Genomic DNA, 13,589 nt, shown 5'->3' with positions numbered 1-13,589 from the left:
GCTTACACGGATTTCCTCCACGTACTCTGGTTTCCTCTCACAATCCAAAAATTTACTGATAGGTTAATTGGCTCCCAACTAAATTAACCCTAGTGTGAATGTGTCTGTGTGTACATGTGGTAGGGAATATAGACTGTAAGCTCCACTGGGGCAGGGACTGATGTGAATGGCCAAATATTCTCTGTGAAGTGCTGAAGAATATGTGTGTGCTATATAAATAACTGGTAATAATAATAGTTATATATTTAGTAGATATGCTAAAAGGCACAGGTACAGTGTTAAGCTCAATGCTCATACAGTATATTCTACTTCATCCAAGCCATGTGAAGGCTTTACATTAACTGCATAAAAACAGTTGGTCATTAGAGTGACAAATTCCTTCCAGCCCTAAAAGTGGCAGCCAGGTAAGTCCACTTGATCAATTACCCCCATAATGTTATCTAATAATTCAATATATAAAGGCACCTAAATCATTGATTCACTACGTTATAAGAAATTGCATATCTCATAGCACAGAATTCCTTCCTATACTTATTCAAAAACATCTGTATCCCATTCACAAATGAGGGGCTCAGTGGAAAAGAGGTACATGCCACAAGTAGCAACTAGATCTGTCTTGAAATAATTTGTATTTTGCTGCTGGTAACATAGGCACATGCAACTATGTTAGAAGTTAATGGAGTAGACGCTACATGCTGAAGTTACTTGATGGTAGCAAAATTCTAAATCCATATGGATGTGACATGATCCTCTTTACCTCTGAGCTGCTCAATTGGTGATATTTATCCTTATCTTGGACTATCTCAAGTTCTCCTTTGTCATTACAATTGTTTCCCAAAAATTTACTCCAAATTCAAGATATGGGCCCTCATTCCGAGTTGTTCGCTTGCTAGTTGCTTTTAGCAGCATTGCATACGCTAGGCCGCCGCCCCTCTGGGAGTGTATCTTAGCTTAGCAGAATAGCGAACAAAAGGTTAGCAGAACTGCTACTAAATAATTCCTTGCAGTTTCTGAGTAGCTCCAGACCTACTCCTAGACTGCGATCACCTCAGTCCGTTTAGTTCCTGGTTTGACGTCACAAACACACCCTGTGTTTGGCCAGCCACTCCCCCATTTCCCCAGCCACTCCTGCATTTTTACCTGGCACACCTGCGTTTTTTAGCACACTCCCTGAAAACGGCCAGTTTCCGCCCAGAAACATCCACTTCCTGTCAATCACACTACGATCACTCGAGCAAGGAAAAAACGTCGCTCGAGCTTGTGTAAATCTACAAAGTTTTGTGTGAAAGTACTTAGCGCATGCACGCTGCATACCATCCGCATGCACAGAATTGACGTTTTTTCACTTGATTGCTGCGCAGCGAAAATCGGCAACGAGCAATCAACTCGGAATGACCACCATGGCTAACTAGTGACATGCTATAGTAATACTATGTATGCATTACAAACATTTATAGCTTCCTTTTGCATCCAAGGAATTGCTGTGCCTTTGTAGCTGCTGTCTGGTGTTGTGTGCTGCTACTCAGTTATACAGTATGTACAGTAAATAAATATTCTTCAGTACAGTATTTTTGCTCATTTTTTTTGTTTTGCAGTTGTATTCTATCTAATGTGTAACTAAGAATGTAATTACCATGCCCTAGATGAATAACCCTACATTTATCTACTTTCAATTTAATCTTCCATTTTGAATCCTGTTTGCCAATTTGCCTACAGTACAGTAGATCTCTTTTTGGGCTAGATGCTTCATCGCTTGGAGAGTGAAAAAATGGAGAGAGAAAAAGTACCAACCAATCGGCTTCTAGCTGCCATGTCACAGGCTGTGTTTTGAAAAATGGCAGGAGCTGATTGGCTGGCACATTTTCTCTCTCCATTTTATCACTTTTCTAGCGATGACGCATCTAACCCTTTGGGCCAAATGTCATAGAGTGAGAGTTTCAGAAACTGAGAGATTTGGTAAGGTTTTTCAGTTTTTTTAAAGTGGCAATCATTTACACTGCAAAACCAGGTTGATCTTGCTGTGTCAAAATGAATAAAAAAAGGAGTTTGTATTAATTACTTAATACAAGTTCTGGCGCTGCTACTGAGCTGATTCTCTAAGCTGCTATAAAGTGAGAGATGGCCAGTCTCTCATATACCTGGAAGTTACAATGTGGAAAAAACAGTGCTCAAAAATTAATCAATAACAGGTAATTTCATAAAAAACAATTCTCATATATTTAATAAACACAATATAAACACATGTAAGAAATTTTTCACGAATTAAAACATCAATCAGAGCCTCACTGACAGTCTCTAGACCACAATTAGTTACTTGTGTCGGCACACATTATGCCATTCGTGTCCTTGTGACCGGTCACACTGACAACAGGATCCTTCTGCAGTATGCAGATAAATTATATGCATCTAGACTCTTTGGTAAATAGTTACCTATTTCCTCATGGATTTGGCCGGGTATCCCACCTAGCGAGGGTCCAATGTGTATTTCCGATCCTACGCAAGTAAATGGTGGTTCTCCCTTTATTGATGTCCACAATATTCAGCTGGAAATCTCAAAAGATGGAATGACTGCAAAACATCCTGTGGGGTGACCTTATGGTGCCCGGGTCAGAGGCTAGCACTCTTACGCGTTTCGCTGGCACTTGGCAGCTTTATCAAAGGTATTGATGCTGAGCTCATACAGCTCTTATATAGGGGTATCAATTACCCATACAATTAGCACCTGTTCAGATTCAATTATATTAACATATACAAAACCATCCTACCTTCTAATGTATAGCAGCAGGAAGGCAGAGTACAGTACCTTTAGAATTTATAATGAAACTAAAAAACAAGGTTTATAAGCATCTAAAAATTTTATTTTATTATTTAATATAGAACTGAGTCCGATCACGTGACCTCAGTCACGTGTTAAAAACTTTTCCCTTTATGCATTTCTAATTGGCCATTGATGTTTTAATTCAAGAAAAAATTCTTACATGTGTTTATATTGTGTTTATTAAATATATGAGAATTATTTTTTATGAAATTACCTGTTATAGATTCATTTTTGAGTGCTGTTTGTTCCACATTGATCTTCCTGTGTAAATGATTGCCACTTTCAGAAAAACTGCAAAACCTTACCAAATCTCTCACTTTTTGAAACTCTCACTCTTTTACATTTGGCCCTTTGTCTTGTTACTTTTCTGCTCAAAAGTCATTCCCCCAAAGATGCAGTTCACCTCCATCTCCATGAGTGTTTTTTTCACTTTTAAGTTTAAATCACATTTTAAACATTGCTGTGGTCATTTTTAGGCTTAATGTAGAGATTGTTGATGGTTTATTGCTTAGTTATAAGCGTTATCAGTACTTGTATTGTTTTCCCCATTTGTTTCTCCCCCACCCCCCCTTCCTCCTGTCTGTCTTCTTTACTGACCTCTCGGGTATACTGATGTCCTGTGAATCCTCAGGTAGAATTGTATGCTTAGCCTTAGGTATATGGTGATTTCTTATGCTGAGACGCACGTCGGTAATGTCTTCATCATTTCCTAAACCTCATGTAGGTTAAGATTGTTTATCCTTTACCTCTTACTCAAGCCTACAATTACCGACTATGTATCTGTGGTTTCACTGATGTGGCTTAAAAGCACTTTACGATGGATTATTGTAACTATACCGGTTTCTCTCCGGTTTTTGGTATGTCTGTATCATGAAGGTCTTCCCTGTTCTTGTATTTCTATAAAAATCTAATAAAAATTGTTGAATTTAAAAAAAAGGGTTATCAATCCTTTTTTTGATTGCAATCTCATTAGTGGTCTTGCTTGTAGTGAAGAGTTAGAGTAGGGGCAGGTTGGGGCTATAGTAGCTTTGGCATTTCTAAACTGTAAATAAAATCACATCCTTAACCATAAAGAATACATTAAAAAATTGTGTTTTCATGTAGAATTTAATAACCATATTTTCACAGTGTACGGTTTTTGCATTAGATACAATTTCTGTGGAATCAGGAGGATACAAATATCAGGCAACACTAGGAACATTCTACTTAAGTTGGGCAAGGCGTAGATAGATGTTCACACTGCAGACAGCTATAGCCAGCCACTGCTTCATTCAGGTTAACGGCGCTAGGACAAAGTACTCCTATGCCAAAGAAGTATGGACAGTGTCAATACAAGCAGCAGAGTATGGAGATGTTTTCTGCTCTGTCGGTCAGTTGAAGACACCACTTCATTTAGATTGAGACTTTGAGACATAGCTAATTATATTTTATTGATTAGCATGTGCAAAGTACAAATTGTGCACATCAACCACTAAAAGCAGACCATAAACATATAAACAATTAAAACACTGCAGTACTTGTATTCATGTCTAAGAGTAAACCAGTATGTTTATGAATGTTCATTGTTCATCACCAAATCCTTTAATGCAAGTTTGTGTTGTCTTTTGCTACAATCTGTTCTCTCTTTTAGTGTATTAAAAATATAAAAAAATTAAATATGTACTCACCCCTGCATTGCAGCTTTTAGTGATGCAGAGTAACGCCAGTCTGGGTTAGGATGTTTTGGCTGAAGAAGCAAATAAGAACAAATGTTTAGTTCCAGTTAGAAATTTAATTTATGCAATCAATGTCAACATAAAGGATCAAACATTTGCACTGTGTTTGCCAATTTAAAATAAATAAATAAAATAAATTGGTAACTTTAATAATGAAAAATAATAGTAAATTTACCTTTATGCAAACTTTTAAAAGTTTGTCATTTTTTTTTGAAAATAGGTTACAAATTTGGATGAGATAGCAAACATCTAAATTATCCAATACAAAGATTTTTTTCTAAATAATGATTGTAAAAAATATTAATAAAAGTACTATTAAAAATAAAGAAAATGGATCATAATCCTAATTATAAATCACAAAGCGATTGTTTCCCATTAAAAAAGTGTAAAATCATCATGGGAAGGTCACCAGTCAAGCTTTACTTTCATAAATATTTGAAGTAGCTTGAAGGTGTAATGCAACAATGGAACAATTAAATGAAATTAAAAATGGTAATTAAAAATGACTTGTTTGACAAACCTGGAGTTCTTCTGCACCACTGTTGCCAACATATCTAATGCATTTTTAAACTTGTATGTGTTACTAAATAATGATAACACTACAATCTAATAGTACATTAAGAGTTTTACCAAATAAACAGGATTTTTATCCTTGCAATGTGTTACACAGTACTTCAACATGATTGTTTTTTGTTTTTTTTGTTTCTTGTTTGTGCTCACATGGGGGCAGATGTATTAACCTGGAGAAGGCGTAAGGAAGTGATAAACCAGTGATAAGCGCAAGGTGATAACGCACCAGCCAGTCAGCTCCTAACTTTCAATTTACATATTTGAGCTGATTGGCTGGTGTGTTTATCACCTTGCACTTATCACTGGTTTATCACTTCCTTATGCCTTCTCCAGGTTAATACATATGCCCTATGGAGTGATATACTGTACTGTAGACTGCAGCACCATTTTAAACGGTAACAGTGTATTTAAAACAATCCACAATATGACGGGCGCAATACAATTTTCTGAAGATTTGACTATATACAACAAGATTGATAACGTTTTTTTTATTGAAACATAACAGCTGCATATTAAGACCTTTCATTTGTCTGTACATTTTATATATATATATATATATATATATATACATATACACATATACATACAGTATATATAAGATAGCAATATAAAGACTAAAAACAGTGCAAGATTATAAAATGAGAATTCACAATAAAATACATATTTATATATTTTTTGCATTTATTTACAACCACAGCAAGCCAGTTATCAATTATCTTTAAATGATTTTGTGCAAGTTAAATATTAAAAATACATTACTAATTAATTACTCTGAATTACTGTACTTTTGTTATCGATTGTAAATAGTCTTCATTTTGAGACAATGCAACAACATATACAAGGAAGAGCACTAAAACCACAAATGACTTTTACTTTTACAAGGCAAATCCGTGCTTGTGTTTTTGATATACAGTATAGCTCTCTATATATATATATAGCAATGCGAAAGCCCTCACTCCATCAATCAATTAACCAGTCACTCACTCATCACTAATTCTCTTACTTCCCGATATGTAAGGAAGCTGAAACTTACATAGATATTGTTCAGGTGGGAAATAGGAAAACTACGTAATTAGAATTTTAATAAACCTCCTCTAAGGGGATTAAAAGGGGGTTGACCTAACGACATTATCAACAATGCATGGCTTGCGTTGTGTGTGTATGATAACGCCCAAGTGTGTAGATTTTAATAAACTACAAAAATGCACAAGCCCTCACTCACTCACTTACTCACTGACTGACTCATCACTTATTCTCTTACTTACCGATATGTTAGGAAGCTGAAATTTAACATATTTATTCTGCAGGTGGGAAATAGGAAAACTACGTCATTAAAATTACAATACACCTCTCCTAAGGGGATGAAAAGGGGGTAGACATAATGATGTCATTACCGATGTGTGGCTTTCATTGCATGAACGATAATGCCCAAACAGACAATCGGATCAAAATTTGGATTGCACCTCCAGTGTGTAGAATTTAATAAACTACAAAAAATGCAAAAGCCCTCTCACTCACTCACTCACTCACTCACTCACTCACTCACTCACTCACTCACTGACTCATCACTAATTCTCTTACTTCCCGATATGTTAGAAAGCTGAAACTTAGCATAGGTATAGTACAGGTGGGAAATAGGAAAACTATGTAATTAGAATTTTAATAAACCTCCCCTAAGGGGATGAAAAGGGGGTTGACATAAGGACATCACCACCAATGCGTGGCTTGCATTGCGTGAATGATAACGCCCAAATGGACAATTTGGATTGCACCTCTAGTGTGTAGAATTTAATAAACTACATAATTGGCAGGTCACTTTTTACCGTATCTCATGTGGGTGCTCCTCGGGTAATGCCAAGAACCATGGATTAATATTTACTTAAATTAAGATGTCTCAAATTTACATCTCTATGGAATTACCACATTTTTTACACTCATTTATATTTACATCTGTGAAAATCAGAAACGCGCGTGCGAAGAATGGGTAGAACAGCTAATATTGTATATTCTCAATATTTCTTTCTTTGCACGTATTTCTCACAATCTGTCATTACTCTCAACCACTAATGGGCCAAAAGTGTCCCAGCAAGCTTTCAATTGCAGCTGCCAGCTTTGTGTCTTGCTCTGGCTGTTCTCTGCATTTGATTAACATTCCCCCCTGTTTTCCCATCTTCATTCCACTGTTACTACTAATGGAGCATTTTCCTTTGATACAAATATTGTAATTTAATGCAGTGCATAACCTTATTAGACAAAAGCTCCAGCTAGAACTCATGCTCTCATTTTGTTTATATACACAGCTTCGTACTTGCAGGCCTATTAATTAACCATCAAAAAACCCTATCTTTTTAAATACTCTAATAGATTTTTCTATATTATTATTATTATTATTATTATTATCATCATCAGCGTCCTGGTCCACTGGAGGAGGAAGATATTCCCTGCTGCAGCCGCCACTGGCTGGATCCTGGCACCTGCATAATGAAGATGACAGAAGCCAGGACCAGCGCATGCGCACAAGCTGTGGCTTGACTGCACTTGTGCAAAACCATGGCTTCTATGGGTCTCATCGGCAGAAGCCAGCTAGGGTGGACAGGGCAGGGAGCTGGCTTCCTACAGGAAGCCAGCTCTCTACCTATTGCAGCCTGGAGGAAAGAAACACCTCTCAATGGCACTGCCTGTAGTGTCTCTGACTGGCAGGTAAGACTTCCAATAGGAAGTCACTGATAGTCACAGTGAAGCCAGTCCAGTCTCATGGACTGCGTCTGGCTACACTGACAGTGAGTGGGGTTGCAGATTTTACCAGAGGTGGGGGGGGGGGGAAGCTGCAGTCCTGCAGCCCATATGTAAAAACTGCCATTGATTATTATTATTATTATTATTATTATTATTATTATTATTAGTGGAGCTTACTTTCAGATTAACTTTTTGGAATCACGGCACCCTAGAGTATCAAAAAAATTTCCACAGCTCCCCTAGGCCAAAAGTTTCTTATTGAGAAATTTAGAAAAAACAATTCGATGAAGTAAATTGTGTTTATATGTCATCCTTAGGCTCAATTGTGTGGTGAGGGACAAGATTTGCTTCTGTTTGTCCACATATTTTATAATTGGCAGCCACCAGCAGTGGTTTTGCCTATTACATTGACCATAAATAATGTTAATTGATCCTGGACCACCAATCCAAGGCACCCCTGCAAGTGTCCCAAGGCACGCCATGATGCCACCACACACAGTTTGACAACCACTACATTAAGAAATCACAGAGGACATCTTTTTGACCTTCTCTATGGATGTAGCTGTATGCCTGGCTCTGCTAAGAAGATAAAACACACCTGTGCAATTCTGCACAGCTCTACTGTAATACATTTAGCTTTAATTGATACTGAAGACTCTGAAGCCAGAGAAAAAAATTAAGTGGATTTCAATGCATGCACTAAAATCGTTTATGACAACTGAATTTAAACATAGCACATTCACAAAAATATCCCAGTACATTGTACTCCATGGCCATTTCTAAATATAGACACACCGTAGGCCATGTCTGTGCACTGTAACATTTCTATCACATATCTGCTTGGAGAAGAGGCAGAATCCAGAAACATTGCTTAAGACTGTCTGTCTTGTGTTTTCTAAAGCGAATGAAGATTTTGATTGCCTTTATGTACAGTCCAAAGCACAGACATTCTCAGAGAGGCTACTGGAAACAACTGTTTTTTTTTAACTCTTCAGTTGTTTATTTTCTTGGGGTCTAGAAAAATAGAATGTTTCAATAGGCATGCAGTATAAATTGTGTATCTGTCAAGAACGATCTTGTATACTTGCATTATTAACTACAATTTCTCATTTTTGCAGACACTTAGACTTTGTTCATTGGTTTGGGATGTGGTTGCTCAAATTGCAGCATTGATCAGCAGAACAATTACTCTTGTTCTTTACTATATACAATAGCTTAATGATTATACAGCAGCAGGCAAAATCTCTACAACAGCTGCATTATCTTCATGCATTGTATTTCCAGTGCTATTTTTCAGCAATAACCAGCAGGAACTTAGGGGTCTATTTACTAATCCTTGGAGTGAGATAAAGTAGACAGAGCTAAAGTACCAGCCAACCAGCTTCTAACTGTCATTTTTTAAACCGAGCCTGTGACATGGCAGTTAGGAGCTGATTGACTGGTACTTTATCTCCATCCAAGGCTTAGTAAATAGACCCCTCAGTTCCTGAACCTCTCATTAAATATGACATAGGGGGTCATTCCGACCTGATCATAGCTGTGCTAAATTTAGCACAGCTACGATCACTGACACAGACATTTGGGGAGACGCCTAGCACAGGGCTAATCCGCCCCGCATGTCTGGCCCGGCCCCACCGCACAAGTACAAAAGCATTGCCCAGCGGCGATGCCTTTGTACTTGTAGAGTAACTCCCAGCCAGCACAGCTCCTGCAGCTGGCCAGGAGTTACTTGTCATTGCCAGGGTCACAGCGGCTTCGTGTGACATCACGCAGCTGCTGCGGACCGCACCCGCGCACGGTCCGGCCACACCTACGTTAACCGGACCACGCCCCGAAAATGGCGGGCAAACGCTGCAGTACCGCCCGCTCCCACCCAGCGACTGCCTCTGCCTGTCAATCAGGCAGAGGCAATCGCTAGGCAACGACAGCCGTCGGGTGTCTGGCATGCGCCGGCACACTGCGGCGCCGGTTCATGCACAGTTCTGACCCGACCGCACCAGTGCAAAAAACTGCAGCGTGTGATCGGGTCAGAATGACCCCCATAATGAGGAACTGGGTTCTTGCACCTATCCTGGGCCAAAATGTATTTTCCATTAGATAAGTTTTATTTAAAGTGCAGTTTGAGTGCTTTATTTTCTAAAAACTATCTATCTATCTATCTATCTATCTATCTATCTATCTATCTATCTATCTATCTATCTATCTATCAATCAATCACTTTTTTAATAGCTCTAGACCCATAGTTACTGAAACTGTTTTTCCAGAAAAATAGTGCTGGATGTACCTAAAATACAGTAAAATCATGTACATATAAGGGGAACTGAAGCAAACTGTGGCCAAGATGGCCCGTGGAAGTCGCAGATGCATCTGTTGGGAGCAGGGGGATAAGTTTATCCCTGTTGCCAAGTACCAGTTGAAGTTTGATGCCCTGCGAATGTGTCTCTGCGAATGCGTGTGTGTATTGCATATACACAGGATTCAGCTGCCTGGAGCATTCAGAACCAGCTTTCACTGGTGGATCCCATCTCACAGTCCAGCAGCAGTGGCAGGTGCACCGTCACTTGCTGCAGTGCAGGCTGAGTGGTACCAGGCGGAAGCCGTCCTATCCCCTACTGCAGGTGTTAGCAGGACTGCAGGGACAGAGCCAATTAACTATTCAGCAGCAGGTGCACCACGGAGTTCTATTGGAAGAGCAGTGGTCACACTTGGATCCCTCACAGGTGCTACTGTACATGCAAGTGCCCCTTCAGGGCTTGGAGCCCAGAGGCAATTGTTTCCATTGCCTCTGGAAGTTACACCCCTGGTAGGGAAGAACCTGGCTTGTGGATGTTCAAACCCAAGTGCAATTGGTCAACTGATGATGATGGTGTCTGTTTGGATAAATTGTTTAAAACCCACCCAACTGCAACTTAAAAGCAAGATTACTGTGTACAGAATACTCATTTTTAATAAACAAAATGTGTTTCCTACTGTGGTTGGGAACGGGAAGGCTGCCTGTATGTTTATTGGTGCTGAATTATAAAACAAATATAACATTTTATATTTAGTTCTTGATTCTGAATTGGAAACCAGTAAGAAAAAGCAAGTAACTGTGCAATTTGGTAAAACCATGTTGTACTGCAGGTGAGGCAGATATAAAATGTGCAGAGAGCGTCAGATTTGGGCGGGGTGTATCCAAACTGAAATCTAAATTGCAGATTAAAAATAAAGCTGTCCAGTATTTGTGGGCCACATGCAGAGGCGCTTTAAGAGAGGAGGGCGCTCAGTCTACTGCACATGCACAGGTCTCTGGGAACATGGTGACCGTGCTGTGTTCCCAGGGACATCACTATTGCGCATGCGTGAATCAGCAGAAAATATCTGCAGTGGCCATTTTCTGTGTGATATTTGCCGCTCTGCAGCCAGCACCGGACCAATGGAGAGGAGACTATAATTAAGTGGACCAGGGGCCCATGTGCACTGCATGCCTTGCTCTCATTATAGATACACCATTGGCTACATGCAAAAGCAGACAGTATTTACCCTTCGTACAAAAAAAAATGTACAGTATGTCTTACTCTTTTCCCCCTTTGCTTTGCAACAAAATTTGTTCAGATGCACAGTTACATGCTCTTTCTTATTTTATTCCCCTCTCAGAATCAGGCTCTTGGGTACTTATTAACTGCACGATACAATTTATTGTAATATGTATACGCTGGTAACTGTGAGTATTTGCACCTTTTCTACAGGGGAAGGGGAAAAGCCTGTGCAATTGTGCGTTCGCTTCTGTAGCTGAGCTGCACAAAAATCAGTTTGTGCAGTCTCTGCACAGCGCAGGACTTACTCAGCCACGGCGATGGAATTTTCCTGATCGGGGCCGGAGCTGACATCAGACACCCTCCCTTCAAATGCTTGGTCCCATTTGCGTTTTTCTAGACACTCCTGGAAAATGGTCAGTTGCCACTTACAAATGGCCTCTTCCTGTCAATCTCCTTGCGAATGCCCATGCGTTTGGATTTTTTGCACCATCCCATCGCTAGCCACAGATGCCAGTGTGGCTCTGATTCATGCGCAGTTCAGATCTGATCGCCTGCTGAGCAAAAATGCACAGCAGTGATCAAATCTTAATTACCCCCCCTCCCCACCGTTAAGTGCATGGGGAGGGAACCACATTGGCTACCTTGCATATATTGCATATACAAGTACAAGAATGCATCTTCTTCCTGCACTCATTTTGCAATTACATTTGCACTCAACTCTGAATAAGGCCCCTATGAGCAATGTGTAGTCACACATTTTTGTGCAATTATTTATCCTAGATAAATTGCATGAAAAAGGGCAATAATGGTATAAACAACATAAGATTGTTGCAAGCACCTGATAAAGTTACTGTTCACTGCAATTGCTATTCCTTACATTCCTTACAGCTTATGTATTGAACCTTAATCACATCAAACTAGCCACAATGGTACAACTGCATTCATTACTGCATAAAGAGATCCCCAGGGGGGTAACACTGAATCAAGTGACAGCAGTAGACTCAGTAGTGTGTCCTATGGGTCTTGAGCTCAAACAGGGCAAGTGAGTCAAATCAACTAATAAACAACCATACTATGGGTGGGATGCATGAGGTATTACATTCTGATGTGATGAATCCTGCAACCCTCCACAAGCATAATGGTGCTTATTAATGCTGTATGCTTGAAAAAAACAAAAAAACAAACAAAAGACATCTCTTCCAGTAAGAGCTGTCTTTTGCCATAGAAGAACTTACAGGTTTAGGACCCAGGAGTCCTTCTGCCCATGTGTCTAGTGACGCACACGCTGATTGGTTCCCTCTCAGGAGGAATAACGGAAAGAAGCCCATAGGCTTCTATAGACCTTTATAGGGCAACACCATATAAAGATGGCATTGCCCATTGCATCCCAGACCTGGAATGTATCACATTATGTAGGGCATAAAATGAACTAGGGCACTACTATGGGCTTAGAAAGAACTGTGGCACTATGATCTAGGGTACTACTATGGGACATAAAATGAACTAAGACACTACTATGGGACATAACATGAACTAGAACACTACTATGGGGCATAAAATGAACTGTATCACTATTATGGGGCATAAAATGAACAAGGGCACTACTATGGCGCATAAATTAATTAGGGCACTACTTTGGACATAAAAAGAACTGTGCCACTATTATGGGACATAAATGAACTAGGGCACTACTACGGGACATATAATTAACTAAGACACTACTATGGATGGACTAGGGCACTACTATGTGGCATTAAATGAACAAGGGCAATACTATGTGGCATTAAATGAACTAGGGCAATACTATGGGACATAAAATGAACTAGGGCACTACTATGTGGCATTAAATGAACTAGGGCAATACTATGGGACATAAAATGAACTAGGGCACTACTATGGGACATAAAATCAACTAGGGCACTACTATGGGACATTAAAATTAACTAAGACACTACTATGGATGGACTAGGGCACTACTATGGGACATAAAATGAAGTAGGGTACTACTATGGGACATAAATGAACTAGGGCACTACTATGAGGCATAAAATTAACTAGGGCACTACTATGGCACATAAAATGATCTAGAGCACTACTATGAGGCATAAAATGAACTAAAGCACCATTATGTGGCATAAAATGGTGCAAAGAGTCTCTCAATAAACATTGGTGCTGGGGCCACTGTAAATACTATGGGGCCAATGCTAGATATGCCCTTGGAGTGGGGCCAAT

At 39.4% G+C, this 13,589-nt stretch overlaps 1 protein-coding gene across 13 annotated transcripts in view; it reads right to left on the bottom strand.

Moving 5' to 3' along the window:
• Positions 1-13,589, bottom strand: part of LOC134933536 (protocadherin alpha-C2-like) — a 349,525-nt gene that overhangs the window by 61,107 nt on the left and 274,829 nt on the right. For 11 of the 13 annotated variants that reach the window (XM_063928797.1, XM_063928798.1, XM_063928801.1 and 8 more), the window contains exon 2: positions 4,486-4,544. The exons of the other annotated variants lie outside the window; for them this stretch is intronic. In XM_063928797.1, the coding sequence (XP_063784867.1) occupies positions 4,486-4,544 (59 nt within the window). The remainder of the gene's footprint in view (positions 1-4,485; positions 4,545-13,589) is intronic. 13 annotated transcript variants of the gene reach the window in all.

Source organism: Pseudophryne corroboree, chromosome 6 (assembly GCF_028390025.1).
Source record: "Pseudophryne corroboree isolate aPseCor3 chromosome 6, aPseCor3.hap2, whole genome shotgun sequence".
Classification (NCBI taxonomy): domain Eukaryota; kingdom Metazoa; phylum Chordata; class Amphibia; order Anura; family Myobatrachidae; genus Pseudophryne; species Pseudophryne corroboree.
Note: the sequence above shows the minus strand (reverse complement) of the source record. Positions and strands in the feature narration are given on the sequence as shown.